At 40.3% G+C, this 26,210-nt stretch overlaps 3 protein-coding genes across 3 annotated transcripts; 1 reads left to right on the top strand and 2 right to left on the bottom strand.

The window, feature by feature from the left end:
* Positions 1-481: 481 nt before the first annotated feature.
* LOC138872717 (uncharacterized) lies at positions 482-1,000 on the top strand. Its single transcript, XM_070151129.1, has one exon. It carries the CDS (start codon positions 482-484, stop codon positions 998-1,000), a length of 519 nt encoding a protein of 172 aa, XP_070007230.1.
* A 19,170-nt stretch (positions 1,001-20,170) lies between these two features.
* On the bottom strand, positions 20,171-21,193 carry LOC138872716 (uncharacterized). Its single transcript, XM_070151128.1, has one exon. The coding sequence runs from the start codon at positions 21,191-21,193 to the stop codon at positions 20,171-20,173; it is 1,023 nt and encodes a 340-aa protein (XP_070007229.1).
* A 265-nt stretch (positions 21,194-21,458) lies between these two features.
* LOC138872715 (uncharacterized) lies at positions 21,459-23,054 on the bottom strand. The gene is made up of 3 exons (XM_070151127.1): positions 22,716-23,054; positions 21,997-22,597; positions 21,459-21,955 (listed from the first exon to the last, which is right to left on the bottom strand). Exons 1-3 carry the CDS (start codon positions 23,052-23,054, stop codon positions 21,459-21,461), a joined length of 1,437 nt encoding a protein of 478 aa, XP_070007228.1.
* Positions 23,055-26,210: the final 3,156 nt, after the last annotated feature.

The following is a 26,210-nucleotide window of genomic DNA, read 5'->3' as shown; positions in this document are numbered from 1 at the left end:
AACCTAACGTTACTATGGTGTGTTGATGCCAAGGAGGCATCCAGATTGCTTGAGGAAATACGTGTCGGAACTTGCGGACTGCACATGAATGGCTTTGTCTTAGCTAAGAAAATACTAAGAGCAGGATATTTCTAGATGACTATGGAAACAGACTGCATCAAGTATGTCCATAAGTGTCACCAATGCTAGATACATGCTGATATGATACGAGTGTTACCCAATGAACTCACTACAACAAGCGCACCCTGGCCTTTCTCCGATTGGGGCATGGATGTCATCGGTCCAATCGAACTTGCTACTTCAAATGGGCATAGGTTCATTATAGTGACCATAGACTATTTCACAAAGTGGGTTGAGGCTGCATCTTACAAAGCTATAACTAAGAAGGTCGTCGCAGATTTTGTTTGGGATCGCATTGTTTGTCGGTTCGAAATACCTGAGTCAATCATCATCGACAAAGCCGAGTGATTTAATAAAGGCCATGTGTGAAACTTTCAAGATCAAACATAAGAATTCCACAACATACAGGCTGCAAATGAATGGAGCTGTAGAAGCTGCCAACAAAAACATCAAGAAGATATTGAGGAAAATGGTAGATAATTACAAACAATGGCACGAGAAGCTGTCGTTTTCTTTGCTCGGGTATTGTACAATGGTTTGCACATCATCTGGGGTAACTTCTTACCTGCTAGTCTGTGGTACTAAAGTTGTTATTCCCACCAAAGTAGAAATCCCTTCTCTAAGAATCATACAAGAAGCTGAGCTCAGCGATGCAGAATGGGTACAGAGCCGATATGAACAACTGGCTCTCATCGATGGAAAGAGAATAAATGTGGTATGTCATGGTCAACTCTACCAGAATAGGATGATAAGAGCTTTAAACAAAAAGGTCAGACCAAGGCAATTTATACTGGGGCAGTTAATGCTAAAGCGGATCTTCCAGGACGAAGCCAAGGGGAAGTTCTCACCCAACTGGCAAACTCCCTACATGGTTCATTGAGCAATAGCAGGAGGAGCACTCATACTTGCAGAAATGGACCGAAAGATTTGGCCAAAACCTATTAACTCAAACGCAGTCAAGAGATACTATGTTTAGGATTGTTTACATTTCTTCACTTGATATAACTGAACTATGCTTGACTTGATTCCCGTTTAAGAGGGGATACATAGGCAGCCATGTGGGTTCGGTCACATCTTAATAAAATCTTCATTTTTCCCATGATCAAAAATTGGGGCAAGATCGCAAGTGGAACAGCCAAAAGTATTGTCAGAAGTATGCATTTAAACTGGTGCAGAATTTTGAGAGGGACCCTTAAAATTTTAAGGCAAGAAGGTCGCAATGTCTATAAATGTTTCATAGTCACTGGTTCATCTAAATTATTTTATACTGCATACTACTATATTTTATAACTATATTTATCAAATGCATAGCATATTTTTTAAAAACTTTGTTTCTATGACAACCAAATGTTGCCCAGGGTAACTCAAACATGATCCTAAGACATGAGCAAAGGCCGAGCAAGAAGACGAAGGCACGAACCGACCTTCCCCCATAAAACTCATAATTTTTCTTTGGATGCAAGCACGATAAGACAACATTATCTACAGATACATCAAGTCACTACCTTCATGACGATAAATTACCTAGAGCAAACACATCCATCTAAGAAACGCTTTACTTTCACACTGCCTTCTCATTGTTTGCATGAGGTTAAGCTCCACCTATATCCTTGTATAAGGCTAAGAATTGCCTTCATTTGCTTACATAAGGCTAAGCATCACCTTTCCCTTTAATGAGACTATGCATTGTCTCTTATTCTTGCATGAGGCTAAGTATTGCCTCCATAATTGCATAAGGCTAAGTATTGCCTCCGTAATTGCATAAGGCAATCCACTGCCTTTCCCTGTATGAGACTAAGCATTGTCTCTTCTTCTTGCATGAGGCTAAGCATCGCCTCCCTAATAGTTTTAGGCTAAGCATTGCCTCCTTATTTGCATGAGACTAAGCACTGCCTCCCTATTTGCATGAGACTAAGCATGCCTCCCTATTTGCATGAGACTAAGCATTGTCTCCTATTCTTGAATGAGGCTAATCATTGCCTTCCTAATTGCATAAGGCTAAGCATTTCCTCCCTAATCGCATAAGGCTAAGCATTGCCTCCCTAATTGCATAAGGCTAAGCACTGCCTTTCCCTGCATGAGAATAAGCATTGTCTTCTCTTCTTGCATGAGGCTAATCCCTACCTTCCTTCTTGAATAAGGCTAAGAACTACCTCCCCTATTTGCATGAGACTAAGCATTGTCTCTTCTTCTTGCATGAGGCTAAGCACTGCCTCCCTTCTTGCATGAGGCTAAGCACCTGTGACGACCCGGCCAGTCGTCTCATGAGTTACCGCTTTGTTTCCCCCATTTCTGCTTCTTTATGCTTTGTTCATCCGTGTTTTGTGGTATCGTATTGGTCAGATCAAATCCGGAATGATTTTGGTAAGATTTGAGACACTTAGTCTCCTTTAAGGAAGTTTAAGTTGGAAAAGTCAACTGGATGTTGACTTCTGTGTTAGAGGGATCGGATGTGAGTTTTGGTGGTTCGGTTAGCTTCGGGAGGTGATTTGGGACTTAGGAGTGCGATCGGAATGGTTTTCAGAGTTCTAGAGTAGATTTAGGCTTGAATTGGCAAAGTTGATATTTTGGCGATTTCCGATTGGTAGGCAAGATTTTGATATAGGGGTCAGAATGGAATTTCGAGAGTTGTAGTGGTTCCGTTGTATCATTTGGGATGTGTGTGCAAAATTTTAGGTCATTCGGACATGGTTTGGTTGGATTTTTTATCAAAAGTGAAATTCGGAAGATTTTAGAAAGTTTGGCTTGAATCCGATGTATTTTGGGTGATTTGATGTTGTTTGAGGTGTTTTGATGATTGGTACAAGTTTAAATAAGGTATTAAGTTATGTTTGTGCTTTTGGTTGAGGTCCCAGGGGCCTCGGGGTGATTTCAGATGGTTAACGGAAAGATTTGAGACTTGTGAAGTTGCAGAATCTCAGTTGCTTCTGGTATTTCCGCACCTGCGGATTGGGGACCACAGGTGCGACGCCGCACGTGCGAAAGAGAAGCCGCATAAGCGGATTTTGGAGGGATTGTCAGGAATCGCAGATGCGGTAGTATGACCGCACCTGCGAAGGTGCAGGTGCGGAGAGTTGACTGCAGATGCGGATTGGGCCATTTAAGTGAAGAACCACAGAAGCAATAATTTGGCCGCATATGCGGTACCGCAAAAGCAGGTATTGTGTCGTAGGTGCGAAAAGGCCTGGGCAGAAAGTATAAATTGTGGCCTTCGCAAATTTTAGCTATTTTCACCATTTTTATCTCGGCTTTGGAGCTTTTTGAGCGATTTGAAAGAGGGATTTCAAGGGAGCTTCATTGAGGTAAGGAATTTGGACCTAAAACCCATTCCTATGCTATTATTTCATGGATTAGAGCTAGACATTTTGGAAATTAAGGGTGAAAATTGAGGAAACTAGGGCTTGGGAACTCAGGCCTTTGATTGGGGATTTGAAGGACCATTTGAGGTCGGATTTTAGAATTTTTAATATGTATGAACTGGTGGGGAGATGAGGAATCTATTGATGTAAAAAATACTAAATTCCAAGATGTGGGATCGGGAGTCGAGTTTTGGTAATTTCAGGATTTTTGTAGTATTTTGATTATTTTTGCTTGGGTTTCGTTCCCTTAGCCTATTTTAATGTCCTCATTCTGATTTTGGATAGATTCGACGCAACTGGAGGCCGATTCGAGGGGCAAGGGCGTCGCGAGCTAGAGATTTGACCGGTTCGAGGTGAGTAATAATTGTAAATGATGTTATGAGGGTTTGAAATCCTGGATTGCACATCGTAGTGCTCGATTGAGGTGAGGCACACGCTCGATGACGAGTATGGGGTTGTGAACTATTGGGGATTATGACTTGGTCCGTCCCGATTGATGATTTTACCGCGTATTTGATTGAAAACTATTTGCTATCATTATTATGTGGGCTCAATGCCATATTTGGGCCTAGTGCCATCTATTTGAACCCTTCGGGGCTTTTTATTGATATTTCCTTACTGTTTTGACTTTATACTTGAACTCAGTCATGTTATGTTCCACTGTTTTCCTACTTAGCAATATTTACTCAGTTTTAAGACTTAAATGATAGTTTAAATGATGTTTGGGCTAAGAAACATTGTTGTACTATTGCCCAAGGGGCTTGTGAGGATTTTTGACTGAGTAAGGCCGAGGGCCTATGTTGTGAGGAAACACTGATATTGATATGAGGACGATGGCCTAGTGATGATGCCACAAGGTGGCTTGATATTGCACTTGGGCCGTAAGGGGATCCTCCAGGAGTCTGTACACCCCCAGTGAGCGCGGGTACCCATTGTGATGTGAGATTGAGCCCGAGAGGCTGGTATTGTTCTATATGATTGCTCGAGGGGCTGGTATTGTTCTGAGATGTTGTCCGAGGGGTGGATTTATTGATACTGTGCCCGAGGGGCGAGCCTTTATGTGTTTACTTTTCATAATTGACTGTTAATTACCTGCTTAATTATTGAAAAAGGCTTTTCATGAAACTACATTTGAGTTAAAGGTTTTTACTTATCTTTCACTGATTTACTGATTTTAAATGATTTTACTGCTTCATTATAGAATACTTTGTGCCTTACATGATTTCTTGCTTTCAGTCTTTATTTACAATTGTTACTCACTAAGTTGGAGTACTCACTTTACTCCCTGCACCCCGTGTGCAGGTTCAGGCATTGTTGATCCTGCCAGTGCGAGTTGAGAGCTCCCAGTAGACATTCGGAGTTCACGAGGTAGTTGCTTGACGTCCATAGACCCGTGTTTCTCCCTCTTTATCATTTCTATTTCTGATCAGACAATTGTAATAGTTTTATAGACTTATCGGATTTGTAGTGGGATTTATAGATGTTCATGACTAGTGACACCCCGGTTTAGAACTGTGTTGGGTTGTCCTTCCGCATATTTATGAAATTATCTGCTACTTAGTATTATTAAATCATGTTTAAGATTTTTTTCTTGTTGTTTAACTGTTTAATATCAAATTGGGAATAGTTGACTGGCCTTGTCTTCACGAGAGGCGCCATCATGACTGGGTTCGGGTTTAGGGTCGTGACAGCACTGCCTCCCCTATTTGCATGAGACTAAGCATTGTCTCATCTTCTTGCGTGAGGCTAAGCACTGCCTCCCTAATTGCATAAGGCTAAGCACTGCCTCCCCTATTTGCATGAGACTAAGTATTGTCTTCTCTTCTTGCATGAGGCTAAGCACTGCCTCCCTAATTGCATAAGGCTAAGCACTGTATTTCCCTGCACTGAGACTAAGCATTGTCTCCTCTTCTTACATGAGGTTAAGCACTGCCTCCCTAATTGCCTAAGGCTAAGCATTGCCTTTTCCTTGCATAAGATTAAACACTATCTCCATTGCGCTATCTAAGACCCAGCATTATCATCTGTTCACCTAGGGCTAAGCGCTGCCCTCATCTCACATAAGACTAAGCCTTGTCTTATCTTGACTCGTATATGACCAAGCATCATATATTTGCATTTCATGGGCTGAAACATCACCATTTTGTCCAAAGGCGTCACAGTCCGAAGGCATCATCCTCATAGCAGGGAGACACCATGCCATGGCCTGAGGATTTCTCAAAATTGCACATCATTATTCAAAGGCGTCATTGTCCAGAGGACCATCCTCATGGCCCGAGGACATCATTTCATGGCCGGCGAATCCCTTATCATGCGCTTCATGGCCCAGCACGTCATGGTCTAAGGACATCATTCTCACCGTCCAAAGAAAACCTTCATAGTTCAAAGGGAATTTGCATCACGTTTAAATTCTCGCAATAACCCCATATATATATATATATATATATATATATATATATATATATATATATATATATATATATGTGTGTGTGTGTGTGTGTGTGTGTGTGTGTGTGTGTGTGTATGTATAAGAACATGAAGCGCTCGGAACATGTATCTATATATATGTATGTATATATGTGTATCTATATATATATACGTATATATGTGTATATATGTACGTATATATGTGTATCTATATATATGTATGTATATATATGTATATGCGCATGCACCGTGTTTTAAGTTTTTGCAGGTGATCCAAGAAGTAACTGTTCTGCAAACGAGAGCAATCTTCGCTCGGGTTTCCGTTCACAACGTTCACATCCTTCAATTGTTTCAAACGTAACCGACCATCAATAGTTTCCTACCTTTTATGACCGTTCAAATATCTGCTCTGTGAGACATCCATAACGTTTCAAATTCACATTCAGGACTTCACATAAATTCATCCGATATTATCCTACCCAAAAGAACCCTTTCCGAAGCATACGACCATTCTTATAACAACTCCATCTGTTTTGTTCGTTGGATCCAGAACTACACACGGCCTGATTTCCGTAACACCAGGGATATGTAGGCAACTCAGGAACTAGGGTTCGGCCTCCATTTTTTCAAATCACATCATTCCTCATCATATTCGACTAAAATTGGTCATCATTTTCTTTACCCGACAACTCTTTCATCATTTTCGGGTAAAGAGAGACAGCTGTTGATACCAATTTTGCCCTCATATTTTTTCAAATAATATAAACACTTTAAAAACATCACTTTGCATCATTATTTAGTTTACAAATCTATACAAGTATTGTTTCTATAATTTTTCATAATTCTTAGAGCTTTAAAATTGATTTTCCTACATTTAAATTACTTGAATAATTTATTAATTACTCCTTTCAGTTATTTTGTGATGACTTAATTACCTAAAATTATTATTTTGCATATATAATACTTCATTCAGATATTTTACTCTATTTTTTATAATTACATTAGTATTTTAGGCTATTTGCACAATCTTGTAATAATAGCCTATATTTTACAATTGTATTGTATTTGTTATTTTATTCAAGGTCAAAATAATATCTTAAATTTTTATAATCTTCTACTATTATTTTAAAATATTACTTTGCATAAATGGCATTTTTATAGTTTATTTAATTAATTAATTAAATTATTTTCCCTTTAATCTCTTATTTAAAAACCGGCCCACTTTAGGCTAATTTTCGAACCAATTTTGACCCAAATCTTTAGCCCAATCCAAGTAGCCCTTCTAAAATCTGGGTGCGGCCCCTTTGAAATAACCCGCCCCATTCTCATTAAAATATTGGTCGTTGATCTTAAGAGATAAACGGCCTACGATTAACGCCCTCTTTTAATTATCCACCCCAACCCTAATCCTCACATTCACTCTGCTCGGCCACCCTAAAACACTCTCCACTCCTATTTCTTTCACGAACTCTAGCCGTCACACCCCAGTTCCTCTCTGATTCCATCCTGGAGATGGAATCCACCTATGATATACTTACCTTATTAATCTTCTCTAACTATTGGTCGTTCATTTATGGTGTTACTTAGGTTCTTACCTAAGTTTGGCAAGTATCACTTCCGAGATCGAACAAAGAGCAATTTGCACTCTTGGTTCGAGTTTGAGACGACTGAACCCAATTAGGGTTTGAGGCTCTCTATCTCCTTTACTGATTTCGATTTGCATGTGATATTCTCTTTCGTTATTTTTGCTTAATTGATTGTTTTCCATATTTGTTCTTTCAATTTCTACTACTATATAAACCTCTCATCATTCCTCTTTAAGACAGACCTTTAATCGTTAGATTTCACCAAAAATTGAAGTTATTGTTCTATGGTTTTCTCATTCTCTTGTTCTATATTTTGATTCTTGGCCGGCTGAAAGCCAAAGCCAACGGGATTTGATTTCTTTAACCTTTTCTTGTTGCGAGCACTACCCGAAGTTCATTTGAAGCCCTTGGGAACTCTGACGCACTAAAATTTTGGGTTCTTGCTCTTTGATATTTAGAGTACTGTGGAAGTTGTTCTTTTCTTGTTGTCTGTTTAACTGGTAAGTCACTTGGCTTTATGATTTCATTCTTTTGTTTTTATGTCCTGCATATTTATACCTCTAAAATTTCATGACTTAGTGTGTTTCTAGGCTATCTCTATGTGCAACCTTGTTAGCAATGAACTTAGTTTGTAATCTGAACCTCTCCTAGCACTTGATTTTACCTAATGCTACCAGTTCTGGGACATGTTTATGCCTAATTTGAATAATTTGGACTCTCTTAAGTTGGTTTGGCTAATGTGTTGGTGCATGAATGTTCATATTTGCTATTGGGCATAAGTATGCTTTCCTACTTTGTTTTGAATCCTTGTAACGAATGCCTTACATTTGTAATATGTTATAACCTGTGTTAATACCTTCACTATTAACTATGACCTGCTCCCCTACTATTGTGTCACTCGACATGTCTTTGTTTGCTTAATTATATATCCTTAGTAATTGTTCGAGACCTTTGGAATGGCTATCTTAATTTATGTTTCCCTGCCATGTTTAATACTTTTTCGCTTCATAATGCAAGTTAACATGTCTATCTTTTGATATTGTGATGGACATTTAGCATAATTTGGACCTTTGAGGTTTAAACCTTCTAAATTAGTGCCCTACTTAAACTTGTTTGGTATTATGCACCTCTGTATGATAATCTTGTTAATCTTTCAAACTTGTTTCTCCCTTAACTCTTTCAATACTTTTCTGCCAATGTGTTACTTTTTGCTAAGTGTTGAACCTGTTTCTAAGTCTTGTTGACCTTTTTAATTGACATGTTCTGTGTTTTAACTTGGTTATGTCTATTTTCTATAAATACAAGTCTATCTCTTCTAATTCAGTCCCTTAATCATTGTTCTCTCACTCTGTTTTGTTACCTACATTATTCTGAATCCATCACTGTTGGCCGACTGAAAGCCAATGCCACTAAGACTCTCTTTATTGACCTCCCTAGTGTGAGCACTGCTGGGGGTCCATTTGAGACCTTTGTGAACTCTGACGCACTAGGATTTGAGGTTCTTTGGCCACTCTCCCTACTACTAAGACTTGAGTTATCTCTAACACTCGGTTCTTTCCTCGTTCTATCTACTGAATATGCAATCTGGTTTGTTTAAGTGATTCAATGTTTGGATCATATGGTCAATCTACGGTTGTTTGGTTTGGCTTGAGTTACTCTATGGTTTCTGGGCCATAATGATAAATATAGTCCTCTGTTGGAATCTGGGTATGCTATGTGTGAAGAAAGAAGGCCTAGACAATGCTGGGTGTTTCCTTTGGGCCTGGTATGGGCCTACCGTTATTGCTTGTGTAATATTTTGTAATTATATTCATTAATGAGTCTGTAATAATTTTGTAATAAACAATTTGTATGTTAGTGAAATTGGAAAAATGAGTATATTCTAATGTTTGCATGAAAGGGTAGAAAGCATGCCTATAGGATTCATATGATCTACTTGCTATCCAACCTGCTATATATATCATTTAATTTCCATGTGCACTGGTAGAAATCATGCCATTAGGAAAATCACACACTCACAACTATCAAACATACCTGCTTTATTTATTCCTATGTTTACGGCTAGACAGCATGCCTATAGGAAAAGAAAAAATGACAATGACTATTTTCTCAATTTGCATAACTGCAGCATATTCACTAGAAATCATGCCTATAGAATTTAAATTATTTAATATGCTATTGTATCATATTGTTCACCCAGAAAACATGCCTATAGGGGCTAAAATATAAAAAATCAGTCTCAATCGCCAATCTTTAGAAATCCTGCCTATAGGATATTATTACTCGCTCTAAAGTGTTAATGTTGAACTCTTCAAATGTTGTTTTATTGCTTAGCCACGCCGCTATTAGAAAGCATGAGTAATTCTGATCACTTCCAATAGTTTTCACTGTCCTTTACTGTGTAAATCACTTAGAAATTATGTCTACAGGTTTAATAACTCATAACATGTAATCTCAATAATCAACATGCGATACTCCTAAACCATATAGTTGTTTGAAAATCATGTCTATAAGTAGCATTTTGCATCTGAAACTGTCTACACGTTTGAATCCAAGGTCATATAGAAATCATATTTATAAGGCTTAAGAACTTTAATTGGTCTCAGTTCTGAAACTGCCTAACGCCTAATATGAAAACCTGTTTTGCGTGTGTTTGTTGTCTAAGTGTGGAGGCAAGCTTTTTGAGCAGCCTAAGTTAAGTATTGAACCACCCTAAATAGAGGTCCAATGCCTCCTGGACCATAGGCATGGGACGGGTAGTGTACGCATAGAGCATGACTTAGAATTGAATTAGAACGCTTTTAGGTAAACAACTTTAACATAGTAGTAGGGTAGCAGGAGATGATAGCCTGCGCCCGCTGAATAATATGAGTAACTCCCTACTTTAAGGGAGTTGCGAAGTATTATTTATATTGCACGGGGTGATCCTTTAGGCTAAAAAATTTAGAATCTCCCCTCCCCCCCCCCGCTCTTCTTTATTCATGCAAGCGTCTAATATAGATTGTTGTAGGTATATCCTTGTAATCCTCTTTCTCATTGTGTTATAATAAATTCCTTTGACCTGTACCCTCTTTGTTTATCTTGCCTAATTATAATCCACATAGACTTAAGTTCGGCCAGGACCCATAATTGTGGACCTCGAAGAGTACCTAATACCTTCTTTTTGAGGTAATTTGAGCTCTTACCCGATCTTTGGTGGCGTTGGTTGGTCAAACAGAGTTATCTGCATAACAGGTGCCTTAACACACCTTAAAATTGTTAGGTGGCGACTCATCTTTTAACACCCAATCTCCCATTTAAAAGAGTTGTAACATGTCAAAGCCCGCTTTCGCGAGAAAACGGGGTGCGACAATACTTGGGCAGAGATAGTTGATTTCTACAACTATGTAGATGAGAGTGGATTATTGGAATTACCCACTCAAGGTAGTAGACATACCTGGAATGTCAAACATGAGGATCATAGAGTGTTTTCAAAAATTGATTGGGTGTTCATTAATAAGGAGTGGTTGGACCTAATGACATCATGTAGGGCTCAATTCCTACCTAAAGGTATAAGGGATCACTGCCCTATTAAAGTAACTCTAGCTAATGAAAGAGTCAAAGTAAAGAAGTCTTTTCTTTTATGCAATATGTGGACTTAACAACCACAATTTGAAGCTATTATTGCTTAGGGGTGGAATACAAAAATTGAAGGATGCAAAATGTATGAAGTAGTGAGGAAACTAAAATTGCTAAAGAAGAAGCCCAAGACTCTTAGAACTTAATATGGTCACTCAACTGTAGCAGAAGCTAAGGAGGATAGGAAAGCACTAAAGGAAGATCAGATATAGTTGCAGAGAAATCCAACAAGTGCTGCTCATCAACAAATAGAGGCTCAGGCATATGAAAAATTCAAACAGACTTCCTACCTGGCTGAAATTTACTTACAGCAAAGAAGTAAAGCTACATGGATAAAATTGTGGGATGATAGAATAAGGTATTTTTACTCAGTAATAAGGCATAGAAAACTGAAACAAGCAACTACATAACTAAAGAACTCAACTAGAAATTGGCAGACAGATCCTGAAGTTATTGCAGGACTATTTGTCAATTATTATAAGTAATTATTGGGAAGGAGAGCACATACTAGAGTGCCAACATTCAAAAGCATTTTGAGGAATGGCCATGTTCTCACTATTGAGTAACATATCACATTAGTACGGCCCTTTGCATAGAAAGAGGTGGAGGAAGCAATATTTCAAATTGATGGCAATAAAAGCCCTGGTCCAGATGGGTATGGTAGTGGCTTTTACAAGGCCCTGGTCCATACTAAAATGTTCAAATTTCATGCATTGCACTTTTAGGTTGATATTTGCATTTTTAGGCTTAAGTTGTTAGTTAACTGCATTAATAAAAAAAATTAAAAAAATATTGGCCATTTTTACATTTTTAGTTTTTAGTCTCAAATTAGTAATTTCTTTGCATTAAGCTTTAAGTTAATTCAATTATTTTTATGTTTTAAATAAATAATTAGTATGGTTGTACAAAATTAGATTTTAGTCTAGTATTTTTAATTAAATTTAGTAGTTAAAAAATTAAGAAAAAGAGAAAAATGAATAGAAAAAGGGGGCAACTTTGAACAAGACTCAAAATTGGGACATGTAATGAGCGAGCCCAAATCTTTCAATACCCCCTCTTCACTTAAACTAGCCTATCTCCTCACCCAGCCCAAGAAAAACCGGACTTGAATCCAAATAATTCTCTGACCCGCCCATTTTTCCCACCTAAAAAATCTTAACCTAGAGCCAAAAAATTATAAAAAAAATATAAATGAAAAGGACCTGAAAATCAGACCCTAAGAGTAACGCCTATAAGACCCTAAGGCTGACACCCTAGACCTAAGGATACATGAGTGTCATTTTTATCTAGACCCCTCTCCTCACGCTTCTTCTTCTTCTTCATCACCATTAGAGACCCTTAGATAGAGGAGCTGAAGCAGCGCCGTAGACCCCAAAATCCAAACACCCTTCCCCATCGATCTTCTTCATCAACAACTGATAACGCCAAACTATGCCTAATACAGAGACACACACAGATGCAGCAAATATAATTTGAGTAATTCTGCCCAGAGTCGAACCACAGGGAATTAACCTATCAATTACTTTTGACGGATTTACTAAATTCACAGAAGTAATTTCCCCAAACTTTGTAATTCACAATTGATAATATTTCTAACAACTAAAGTCTGAAAATAATTAACAGCTGAAAATTAGTTGTGCTTGATGTGTAAGCAGTTTGAAATAAGGTCTAAGGTATTGGTTTCCCCCATTGGTGAATTCCTTGGTTGTATGTTTCTTATAGCGATGCCTTAATTGTCTCTATCAATCAAGAACTCTCCAGTTATCATAAATCTCTCTCAAGCAATTATGATAATTTACTAGGCGCACTCTCTCAAGCTACGCTAGCTAGATTCTCATTACCGTTCTTTTAGATTGAACCCGAGGTATCGTTATCTCTAATCCAACCTCTAAACCCTCGGTTATGACTCTTGTCTATACTCCGGGAGTGATGTTGTTCAAACAGCTACCTAAATATGCACTCTCTCTCAAGAAGATACATAATAAATAGGAACGGATAATTGAGGGCCCTTTCAACTAACCAAAATCAAAACGTAGATGAACAAATAGAGATTAACAACCAATTTAAACTATATTAATATAACAACCAAGTCATCCCCAACGGGTTTCACTAAAACCTTAGATTAAAGTATTTAGCTACTCATGGCAATGTAAGAATAAACTACGAAAATATTCATAATCGAAATTTTTGCAAGAAAAATAGAAGAGAATAAGAACTATGATGTTTTGGGTGATCTCTCACACTTGTTCTTCTTGCCAAAATAATCTCAAAATCAGCCCCCTTTTCTTGGGCGAGTTTCCTACATCTTATAAGGGTTTTACAGAAGCTTTCCCGAATTGGCACTTTGGCCCCTTAAATTTCTGGAATGTACACACGTCGTCGCGACCACGGCGTCGACCGCGGAGCTGACCGGGAAGGACACTGCCTCCAACCGCAGCGCGTACCGCGGTGGCAACCGCGGCGCGGACCGCTGTGGCAACTGCGGTGAGTAGCTGGGCCTCTTTGCTTCGCGTTCCTTCTCTCTTTTTCTGCTCTTTTGTGTTCGGGTACTCCTTGAGTGGGTGTTTTCTTCACGTTATTGCCTCCAAACACTTCATGTTGCTTCTTCACATCTTACATTCCCTGCGAAACCAAATAGCATTAATTAAAGCATTTTATTGGCAACTTACATAATAAAACAACAACAAAGCATGGGCAATTATAGTGTAAATAACAACTATATAGCCTATTATTAATACCCCACACTTAAATTATTGTTAGTCCTCGAGCAATTCACCACACTCCATAAAAATTCATTCCTTATGCTTTTCCCTCAACGACTCACGCCATGAACATTTCACAAGAGTTACACCTAGTAGTGAGCAGCTTTTACCTCAAGAATCAAGTTTTTCGTACCCTGTAACATTTGCACTTACTCAAACCACTCTACACAACAGTCAAGATGCACCTTTCCTTTGTGAATCACATGCCCTCACATCACACAAGAGAGTAGTTCCATATATATAATGATAGTGATAACAATTAGGAACTCAATTAGACAAAATTCACCCACTCTCCAAAAAAAATATTCACATGCCACAAAGATGCACCATAGGCTTGCCCCTAGTGTAATACTCGACTAATCGAGCCCCACTCAGTCTAAGATCAATAGGACTTTATTTGGTTGTAACGTAAGCTAAGGGACGGGTAGGATACATTTGGATATAGTGACTAACTTCCCTAAGCACTTTTAATACAATTACGTTGAATTTAAAAATCATCATTTTGCAAGCCAACACTCCACCACATTTATTTATACATCCCCATACATTAGGTGCAATTTGTACAAGCTACCACTTTATTTTTTCGTGGTGTTTTTCTTTTTACGCTTCACATTCTACACCTTTTCTCTATTTCCATGGTTCCACTTCAAAAACCAAACCACCACCCCACACTTTTGTTTTTACATAATCTCAATACCAATCTAGTGCTTAGTGAGGGGGAGGAAAATTGGTTCAAACAGCAGGCTATTCAAACAAGTGGTTAAGGTTCACATTGTGGTTGCCAAAGAAACAGGCTTATAGGCTCAACAGGGTTAACTAAGATGTAATGCATTCGGGTGGGTTCACTTTATATGTCTGGATCAACAAAGAAATGCCTATATCACTTTTAAAACCGAATGAAGCTACTACTTCGCTTTGCAAACACACAGGTCAAGTTCTAGGCATCAAAAGTACAGCATGGAATATAATGATACTCACACCCACATGGCACATGACTCACTCCGGATTAGTTTATCAAAACATTCTCTTTTGAGTGTTCAAGTTAGGTACAAACATACAATTTTTAAGGCACTTAAACAAGATTCAACCCTTGAAGCTAAGTGCTACACTCTAGCGTCTATCGTGTTCAGGTGTAAGAAAGCTAAGGGTTTTTCTTCTTCAATTTTAAGCTCGTCACCCATTAATCTTAACCTAAAACAAAAAAATCTACCTATACCCGGTTTAAGCTAAACCCTTGGAAAAGAACCGTGGCCCAAAGAAAAACCAAGGGGGAGTTACTACACTACCTAAGAAATAAAAAAAATCTTTTTGGTGTTTTCTATAGACTAGCTTCCCTCAAGAAAATTGTCTAAAGAATCCGTCTTTAGGAAGAGTCTTTATATTTCAAATTTTTTTTTCTCTCGACTTAGTCCCTCAAGAACCCCGCCGAAAGAGATCCATCGTCGAGACATGTCGCTTCTATTTTCACTTCCTTAAAAAAAACTGTTACTCTATTCCTAAAGTCACTAACACAAAACAAAACCAAGAACAACAAATAGATAATATTCACAAGTACAACATACAACGAAGTCCTCCACCTCACACTTATAATTAAGACATGTCCTCATGGCTTGACAATATAAAAAGCAGTGAGGTAAAGAAACTTCCCTGAAGGGTCACTCTTGATCTGAAACTGTGTTTGGGTTCACGTTGCATGCGTGACCCAGTGCTCTCAATAAACCCATGAACTTCTTTTCCGACTTCACTTGTTGGTTAGCCACAACATCAATGCGGTACTCAAGTCAGCGACGGAGGTTCGCAGTCCAGTCATATCCCGCTCTAAAGCATCCATCCGAGTGCTTCGGCGTGGCTGTGACGATCCTGCCTCGTCCCCTCTAAGAGGGGCCGTGATCTCAGTAGCTTCAGCAGCATCAGAATCATCTTCAGACTCAAACTCATCAGACGAGTCATCATTGCGTCGAACTGGCTCTCTTCCCTCTTGCCCAATTTTTCTCGCCCGGAAAGGGGTTTTTATAGGTACTTTCCCATCAACTCGGGAGTTCTCAGGAACATTAGAAAGGCGGCATATACAGGTGACAAGTGAAGGGAAGTAGTGGCCTTTGCTTAGTTCGGGCGATCGGATGAACATTTCTCCAGAGAGGACTCGAGCGACATCAAACCCTTGGTGAGTCATGAAGCAGTAAATCATAGCGACTCGTGGCCCATTTACATCGGTGGTATTGCTGGATGGTAGAAACCGGGTGGTGATGACAGTGAGCCAACATTTGGCCTCCCATGTAAGATACTTGGAGTGCAGAGTCATCGGTTGTGCTACCCATTTGGGTTGTTTGCCAGGTATACGATGACCTCCAGAATTCTGTCTCAGTCAACCATCGGGCGACTAGCCATGATGTAATGATCATCGCCCGTGAATGCAGGGAGGCGATACACCTTGCGGATGACCTCTATAGCAGCACTAAACCGGTGTGTTGCGCACAGTCACAACCTTGTCCTCGTGTTCTGGCAGGTTGGCATAGAACTCCCGCACTAACTTAATATTGGCTTCCTCGGGAGCCTCAAAGAAGATGTCCAGCTGACACCTCTGTAGCTCATCAAACATATTGGGGCATTCCCTCATCAAAGCCCTCCCGTCGATATGGACCTCATGGAGTAACTTCCTGGCAAGTTTCTGATTGTACCTTGCCTCTGCTTCTGCAGAGACGAACCGAGTGGCATCAAACCATGGTGTACTGGTTTGGCCCCTAGCTCGTGAGGAGCCTCCTGGGCCACTAGCAGAGGACCCGGTGTTTCGTCTCTTCCGGGTTGAACTCATAATACTTGTCAAAACAGAGAAACACATATTAGGATGAGCCTAAAGTGTGTGACTATAGGTGGTTACTCAGACTTCACCACGACCATTTCACAACATCTCCTTATATCACCATTGAGGCAATTTCTCAAACACATTGTGGGCAAGGCATTTTCTTTATATGCATGGCCCCAAGGGAATCAAGAAAACTTCCCCAATTCAACTATCTACTACACCCATACATTCCACACTCTTTGGTAACCATCACCCACCAACAACACCATTCCAAACATTCAAAACACAGCCCCTTCACCAAACATATGCTAAAAATGAAATTACACTAAAAAGAAGAAGAAGAACTAAACAGAACAAAATTCTAGCACTAACACTATAGTAGAACAACATTAACTAGCATAATGCAACAAAAACAAAGAAAAAATAGAAATAAAAGAGAAGAGGGTGTCGTAAGAATACCTTGGAGGAAGAAGATGAGGGATGTTGTGAAGGAGGAAGAAGAAGAAGAAGAGAGTATGGAGGAAAGGGTTAGGGTTTAGAGAGAGAGAGGGGAAAGTGGGGATTTTGGGGGGGGAGTGCGCTTGTTTGAGGGGAAGAGGGGTGGGTGTGTGTTTTATTTTTAATTTGAAGAGAATAAGAAAAAATATTGAAGAAAACGAAAAAAAAAAAATTTGGTACCCGACCGCGGTCGCTTCCGCTGTGCGCGCCATGGTTTGGGACAAAGTCTCCCGCGGTCCGCGTTGCGGTCGTGGAGGAACTGCACTGCTTCAGTGATTTCCGCGGTTATGGCCGCGGTGTCTTTACGTCACCAGCGGTGTCTTCCGCGGTCATGGCCGCGGTCACGGTTTTTTTTTTTAACACGAAGTTACATACTACACTTACAACACATTCGTGGGTTGCCTCCCACGTAGCGCCTGATTTAACGTCGCGCCACGATGTAAGTGGTTAAGCCATCACTTCTCCTTCGCGTACTGGGGTTCTTTTAAATTGATCACCACTGTATCCCCTTTTTCTTCAGCTATTCCAAGGTAATGTTTCAACCTTTGCCCATTTACGGAGAACTTGTTTGTCCCATCTTCTGACTCGATCTCAACAGCTCCACTTGCAAACATTTGTACCACTCTAAATGGCCCTGACTATCGGGACTTTAACTTACCCGGAAACAATCTCAACCTTGAATTATAAAATAATACCTTGTCACTGGGGTTGAAATTTCTGTCCACAATGTGCTTGTCATGCATCTTCTTCATTCTTTCCTTGTAGAGCCTCATGCTTTCAAAGGCTTGATATCTAAATTCTTCCAGCTCATGCAACTCTGTCAGTCGAATTTTGTCCAGCTGCTTCGGAATCCATGTTCAATTGTTTCAGTGCCCACCAAGCTCGATGTTCTAGCTCCATAGGCAGGTGACAGGCCTTCCCAAATACCAACTTGTATGGTGATATACCTATTGGTGTTTTGAACGCAGTTCTATAGGCCCAGAGTGCATCATCAAGCTTCTTTGCCCAATCAGTTCATGTGGCATTCACCGTCTTGGTTAGTACACTTTTTATCTCCCTGTTGGACACTTCAACCTGCCCACTGGTTTGCGGATGGTAAGGGGTAGCCACCTTGTGGCGTACATCATACTTTGCAAGCAATTTTTCAAAGGCTCTGTTACAGAAGTGAGTGCCTCCATCACTGATGATCGCTCTTGGTATCCCAAATCGGGTGAATATATTCTTTTTCACAAAACCTATCACCACTCTTGCATCATTAGTGGGCAATGTTGCAGCTTCTACCCATTTACACATGTAATCCACAGCAACAAGTATGTACTTATTGCCAAATGAGCTGACGAAGGGGCCCATGAAGTCAATCCCCCAAACATCAAACACCTCTACCTCTTGAATCGGGTTCATGGGCATCTCATGGCGATGGGAAATGCTCCTGGTTTGATGACATTCGTCGCAGCCCTTCACCCATAGGTGTGCATCTCTAAACACTGTTAGCCAAAAGAACCCGGCCTCTAGCACTTTCGTCGCTGTCCTGGCTCCTCCAAAATGTCCTCCATATGCTGATGCGTGACAAGCCTACAAAACAGAAGATTGTTCTATCTCGGGGACACACCTTCGGATCATATTATCAACACAGATTCTAAACAAATAAGGCTCGTCCAATAATACATGCGGCAATCACGATAAAACTTTTTCTTTTGGACAGATGAAAGATCATAGGGAACAATACCACAGGCCAGGTAGTTTGCAAAATCTGCATACCATGGTCCATCCTCAAGACTGGCTGCGAGCAGCTGCTCGTCTGAAAAGGTTTCCAGGATCTCTTCGACCTCGTTTGATTTTTCAGCTCCTTCAAGTCGCGATAGATGGTCAGCAACTTAATTTTCTGTGACCTATCACGAATTTCGAGGTCGAATTCTTGTAATAGTAGCACCCAACGAATCAGGCGCGGCTTAAACTCCTTTTTCTCGATTAGGTACCTGAGAGCTGCATGGTCAGTATATACAATTACCTCGGAACCAATCAGATATGATCAGAACTTGTCAAAAGCAAACACCACCGCCAACATCTCCTTCTCCGTCACTGTGTAATTGAGTTGTACACCGCTGAGCATTCTACTTGCGTAGTAAATCGGGTGCATCAGCTTATCTTTTCGCTGCCCCAAGACTGCTCATATAGCATAGTCGTTGGCATCACACATGAGCTCAAATGGTTGCTGCTAGTTGGGTGCAACAATGATGGGTGCAGTTATCAACCTCTTCTTCAGTTCCTCAAATGCCAACCTGCAATCATTAGAAAACACAAAGGGCTGATCCTTATCAAGGAGTTTGCATAATGGGTTAGCAATTTTGGAAAAATCTTTTATGAAATGCTGGTAGAACCCAGCGTGTCCAAGAAAACTTCTCACCGCCTTGACTAAAGCGGGCAGTGGTAGCTTCTCAATCACGTAAACCTTAGCATGGTCGACCTCAATTCCCTTACTGGACACTCGATGCCCCAGGACTATACCTTCTTGTACCATAAAATGGCACTTCTCCCAGTTTAGCACTAAGTTTGTTTCCACACATCTTTTAAGCACTCTCCTTAAGTTGTGAAGACAGTCTTCGAATGAATCTCCAACCACGGAGAAATCATCCATAAAGACCTCCATAATAACCTCTACCATGTTTGTGAAGATGGCTAACACGCACCGTTGAAAAGTCGCGGGTGCATTGCAAAGCTCAAAAGGCATTCTCTGAAAGGCAAAGATGGCGTACGGACAGGTGAAGGATGTTTTCTCTCTATCTTCGGGGGCTATTGATATCTGACTGTACCCCGAATATCCATTCGAGAAACAGAAGTGCGATCGCCCAGCCAGCCTATCCAATGTTTGGTCAATGAAAGGTAAGGGGAAATGGTCCTTCCGGGTGGCTGTGTTCAGTTTCCTATAATCCATATAGATATGCCACCCTGTGACTGTACGAGTTGAGATCAACTCATTGTTCTCATTTGTTACAACAGTCATCCCCCCTTTTTCGGCACACATTGGACAGGGCTGACCCAATTACTATCAGAGATGGGGAAGATGATTCCCGCATCTAACCATTTGATTACTTCTTTCTTTATAACCTCTTTCATGTTTGGGTTCAGCCTTCGTTGGTGTTCCCTGGAAGGTCTGTGTTCCTCTTCCAGGAGAATCTTATGCATATAGAAGGCTAGGTTGATACCCTTTATGTTTGTCATGGTCCAGCCAATGGCAGTCTTGTTTTCTTGCACATCTAGCAAATCGGATGATATGATAACAGGCAAGGTCGAATCAGGGCCTAAGAACACATACCTGAGGTGATCTGGGAGTGGCTTCAGTTCCAACTTGGGTGGTTCCTCTATTGATGGCTTTGCTGGAGGGGTGGCCATTTTTTCTAGCTCAAGGGACTCGAACTGAGGTTCCCTTAACCAAAATCCTCGGCCTTCCAGTGCCATGACCCATTCAGCTAACCCTTCACCATCCATTTCTTCTAAATTCGTCAGACATGCCTCCAATGGATCTTTTACAGTTAGGGTCCTATCATCTTCTTGCAAGATTACATCCACTGCTTCCACTAGAGAGCAATTAGCATATTCACTGTGTCTCCTCATAGATTGTTGAATATTGAATATGACTACTTCATCGTTCAATCTCATTTTTAATTCCCCAGTTTCACAGTCGGTCAGTGCTCTCCCTGTGGCTAAAAATGGACTCCCTAAAATAAGGGGTATCTCCTCATCCACCTGACAATCCAAGATAACAAAGTCTGCAGGGAACACGAATTTCCCCACTTGCACCAACACATCATCAAGAATACTAGTGGGCCTCTTCACGGTGCGGTCAGCCAGTTGTAGCAGCATAGAAGTTGGCCTAGCTCTATCAATGCCCAGTTTGGTGTACACAGCCAACGGCATCAGATTTATGCTGGCTCCCAAATCACACAACGCCTTTGCAAAGGCATAACTTCCAATCGTGCATGGAATAGTGAAGCTACATGGATCCGACATCTTTTGAGCCATCGATTTTGCCACCACTGCGCTGCAGGTCTGTGTCAAAGTTACCGTGGATAGATCCTAAAAATCAAACTTCCGTGACATTAGATCTTTCATCATCTTAGCATAACCAGGCATCTCCCTCAAGGCATCCATCAAAGGAATATTCAACTGAATTTGATGCAACATCTCCATGAACTTCTTATATTGGTCTGCCTTCTTTTGTTTGACCGGTCTCTAAGGGAAGGGTGTAGGTATCATCCTTTGTGCATTGCTTGTTGGCTTCTCTCTGTTAGAATTTTTCTGGCACAAGAGGTGCCACTTGTACTGCAACTTGCTCATTCATCTTTTCTTTGCCTTTTTCCTCCTGACTCTGCTCACCCACCACTTCAGTAAGTTTTGTTAGTTCCTCTACCTCTAATTGAACTGGAGTGGCTGGTGTAGTATCCTTGCTGGCTTGTGCAATTTCCTGCTCTCTGTCTAAATCTCTCCAATTCCGGAGACTTACTGCCATCAGCTGATTCGGGTTTTGGTCCTTGGGGTTTATGTTTGTATCTGCAGGCAAAGTTCCCTGGGGACGGTTGTTCAAAGCCATGGACAGCTGACCCAACTGTGTTTCAATATTCTTTATGGCTGAATCATGCACTGCCAATTTTTCTTGCACTTTATTATTTGTCCCAATGAGTTGCTGAAGCATACCCCTGATTTCCACCATGTTGTTATCTTGCTGCTGAGGAGGGGTTGGTATGTCAATTGTTGCTGATTTTGCTGTGGATAGCCCTATGGTTTCTGATATGGTACTAGCACCAATTGGTTTTGAGGGTGCATACCCCCAGGCTGCTGCATATTAGGCATGTACTGCTGATTTTGCTGTGGTCTCCACTGTTGTGCTCCTTGCCTCTGACCCCCATAGTTGTTGACATAATTTATATCTTCCCTTGCCCCTTGATTATTGCCTTCCCTGCTCCATGAATACATGTAGGACTGATTAACACAGGGTGTGCACAGTCTTCCATTTGTCGTATCAACAATATGCACCTGTTTGGTGCCCATCTCATCTATCTTCTTTGTCAAAATACTCATCTGCGTTAGAAGTGTGGCCATGTTCTCTACCTGCGAATTATTTGGGTCAAGTGGCACTGAATGCACTATGGGTGCCAGTGTTGTACCTCTAGTCATCCACCCCGAATTTTGTGACATCTTATCAAAAAGGATTTTGCACTCAGTGAATGTTTTACTTAAAAATGCACCTCCAGCTGACGCATCCACATTTGCTTTCAAATTGTCAGCTAGCCCCATGTAGAATCTCTGGCCAAGCATCTGGTCTGGAATGCCATGGTGAGGACACTTCACTAACATCTCTTTAAATCTTTCCCAAGTTTCTTGCAGGGACTCAGTAGGTTGCTGCCTATACTGCAATATGTCATTAATCTGTTTTGCAGTCTTGCTAGGTGGAGAACTTGTTCAGGAACTGCTTGACTAATTCCTCCCAGGTGGTAATAGAGTTGATAGGGAGCGAATTTAGCCAAGTCTGAGCTTCCCTGGTTACCGAGAATGGAAACAGTAGCAGCTTGATAGCTTCCGGAGTCGCATTTGGCTGCCTTTGGGTCATACAAATTGACAGAAAATTTTTCAAGTGTTGTTGCGGGTCTTCAATGTGTGACCCGGAGAACAGTCCTTTATTCTGCAGTAGATGTAGCATGTTGTTGGTGATCTGGAATGTCTCCGCTTGAATTGCAGGCACAGCTATGGTAGTGGCCAGATTATCAGTTGTGGGTTGTGCCCAGTCATAAAGTGCAGCTTCAGGCACAAGAGGTGCCACTCCTCTGACATTTAAGTCAGCTGGCTCATTTTGGACATTTCCCTTGACGTTATCTACGTCACCCATGTCAAATTCGAGTTGGTGTGATTGTTGAGATTGTTGAAGTCTTTTGTTGGCACGGTTCATGCCCTGAATGTTTTCTCGGGGTTTGAGAGTCCTTCTAGCACTTCTCCAGCCCTCAAAGAACTTCTAGGCATACACCTGCTTTCCACAAGAGTTCAAACGTTAGAATTTCAATGAAAAGATTGGGTATAGAGAAAATTGACTACACTTAGAATTTTTGTACTTCTCTCAATTGTAATTGATAACACCATTAATTCCCCGGCAACGGCACCAAAATTTGATAACGCCAAACTATGCCTTATACAAAGACACACACGGACGTAGCAAATATAATCTGAGTAATTCTGCCCAGAGTCGAACCACAGGGAATTAACCTATCAATTACTTTTGACGGATTTACTAAATTCACCGAAGCAATTTCCCCAAACTTTGTAATTCACAATTGATAATATTTTTAACAACTAAAGTCTGAAAATAATTAACAGCTGAAAATTAACTATGCTTGATGTGTAAGCAGTGTGAAATAAGGTATAAGGTATTGGTTTCCCCCGTTGGTGAATTCCTTGGTTGTATATTTCTTATAGCGATGCCTTAATTGTCTCTATCAATCAAGAACTCTCCAGTTATCATAAATCTCTCTCAAACAATTATGATAATTTACTAGACGCACTCTCTCAAGCTACGCTAGCTACATTCTCATTACCGTTCTTTTAGATTGCACCCGAGGTATCGTTATCTCTAATCCAACCTCTAAACCCTCGGTTATGACTCTCGTCTATACTCCGGGAGTGATGTTGCTCAAACAGCTACCTAAATATGCACTCTCTTTCATGAAGATACATAATAAATAGGAACGGATAACTGAGGGCCCTTTCAACTAACCACAATCAAAACGTAGATGAATAAATAGATTAACAACCAATTCAAACTATATTAATATAACAACCAAGTCATCCCCAACGAATTTCACCAAAACCTTAGATTAAAGTATTTAGCTACTCATGGCGACGTAAGAATAAACTACGAAAATATTCATAATCGAAATTTTTGCAAGAAAAATAGAAGAGAATAAGAACTATGATGTTTTGGGTGATCTCTCACACTTGTTCTTCTTGCCAAAATAATCTCAAAATCAGCCCCCTTTTCTTGGGTGAGTTTCCTACATCTTATAAGGGTTTTACAGAAGCTTTCCCGAATTGGCACTTTGTCCCCTTAAATTTCTGGACTGTACACACGCCACCGCGACCGCGGCGTCGACCGCGATGCTGACCGTGGAGGATACTGCCTCCAACCGCGGTGAGTAGCTGGGCCTTTTTGCTCTGCGTTCTTTCTCTCTTTTTCTGCTCTTTTGTGTTCGGGTACTCCTTGAGTGGGTGTTTTCTTCACGTTATTGCCTCCAAACACTTCATGTTGCTTCCTCATATCTTACATTCCCTGCGGAACCAAATAGCATTAATTAAAGCATTTTATTGGCAACTTACATAATAAAACAACAACAAAGCATGGGTAATTATGGTGTAAATAACAACTATATAGCCTATTATCAATAACCAAACCAAAAATCCCTCTCCCTTCCCCACTGAACCCCTTCTGCTTCGTTTTGAGCAGCTCCCTCACCACAAAACCACAAACGCACGTACGTCAGCGAAAATAGAGACAGAAAATAGGGGTTCCAGACAAGATTTTCGATAGAAATGGATGTAAAATAGTTTTGGGATTTTGGACACTTTCTTCTCGGTTTCTTTGGTATTTCAAAAAATCAGAAAAAGTATAGCCAAAAAATATTTCAACCTTTCTGTTTCTATTTTTCAATTCTAGTTTTGATTTTAAGATGAAATTTAGTTGAATCGATTTTGTTCACCGGCGATGCCTGAGGTTCGCCGTGCGTGGTTCAGTTTGTGGTTCTGTTTAAATTCGATTACTATTCGACTTTACGTTGCTCTGTCGTTGTTCGAATTGTAGTTGCCAGCTCGATTTTTGGTTGTAGCATTTTAGCTGGTGGGTTCGGATTCACCGGCATTCACTGTTTGTCGTTGAGTTTAAAGTTGTCGTTTCAGTTGGTTTGACGGCTTGGATGATCTTATTCCGAGTTATCCGGTTCTGAATTGAAAAAATATACTTAAAATGTGTATAAGGAAATAATGTTATTATTTGAACTAAGATTATCAATGTTGAATTTCGGACCAACCTTATTCCATGGTTTCTGGATTTGTTAAAGCTGAGAGAACATTCAAATGCCTTTTCCTTAGAAAGCTTTATTTTGGCTTCAATTCCAGCGTGAACAGTGATTAAAACGTGGATATGAATCCGTATTTGGTTGAGTTTCTGGTGCTAATTCGGGTTCCGTCCGCGATTCGTCACATTTTGAGTGTTACCTACTCGTATGTTCACTCGAATTGGTTATAGCTGGACATGATTTTGTCACATTATAGAAATTGGGTTGCTATTCTTCAACTGAACTATGTCAAAGTAGATTAAAGGGGCTCGGGTGTGCATTTCATGTGACCCGATTATAATTTCCAACAAGGTTAGATAGAACGTGTCGTGAACTGCGGGTGCATTTCATGTAGCGTGGCTTACGATGTGTTTTTAAATAACCTTGAATTTTCCCGAAATATTAAAAGCGGCTAAAAAGTTAAAAATGCACAATACTTTTAAAAGTGTTTTAAAATCAGATAATTGGGCTAATGTTAATAGTTGAGCGACCTGCTAGAACCACGGAACTCGAGAATGCCTAACACCTTCTCCCGGGTTAACAGAATTCCTAATCTAGAATTTCTGATTCGCAGACTTATAAAGTAAAGTCGAAATTTCCTCGATTTGGGATTTTAAAATAAACCAGTGACTTGGGACACCAAATAAACAATTTCAAGTGGCGACTCTGAAAAATTAAATCAAATAATCGCATTTCGAATAATGTCACTTAAATTGGAAAAACTCCCCTATACCCCTTCCGGGGGTAGTAAAAAGGAGATGTGACAGCTCTGGCGACTCTGCTGGGGATAAGAACCTAGAATCTCTGGTTCAGGGTTCAGAATTCGAGCTTAGAATAACTGTTATAGTTGGCTTTTTCTTATTATCTAATTTTTTAGTGTTCGAGTCTAATGTGCTAAATGTCGCTTTTTACCGCTTTGATATTGCTTGAACTATATATAAACT

Source organism: Nicotiana sylvestris, chromosome 7 (assembly GCF_000393655.2).
Source record: "Nicotiana sylvestris chromosome 7, ASM39365v2, whole genome shotgun sequence".
NCBI lineage: Eukaryota > Viridiplantae > Streptophyta > Magnoliopsida > Solanales > Solanaceae > Nicotiana > Nicotiana sylvestris.
This window is presented reverse-complemented; position numbering and strand designations above follow the sequence as displayed.

What these genes read in the sequence shown, in the direction of transcription:
- LOC138872717 (XM_070151129.1), top strand. Translation starts at nt 482, where the DNA reads ATGTGTGAAACTTTCAAGATCAAACATAAGAATTCCACAACATACAGG.
- LOC138872716 (XM_070151128.1), bottom strand. Translation starts at nt 21,193, where the DNA reads ATGGCTCAAAAGATGTCGGATCCATGTAGCTTCACTATTCCATGCACG.
- LOC138872715 (XM_070151127.1), bottom strand. Translation starts at nt 23,054, where the DNA reads ATGGGTGACGTAGATAACGTCAAGGGAAATGTCCAAAATGAGCCAGCT. An exon ending in TGCTACTGTTTCCATTCTCG is followed by an intron (nt 22,598 to 22,715) that starts GTAACCAGGGAA and finishes ACTGCAAAACAG; the next exon opens with ATTAATGACATATTGCAGTA. An exon ending in TAATATGCAGCAGCCTGGGG is followed by an intron (nt 21,956 to 21,996) that starts GTATGCACCCTC and finishes GTACCATATCAG; the next exon opens with AAACCATAGGGCTATCCACA.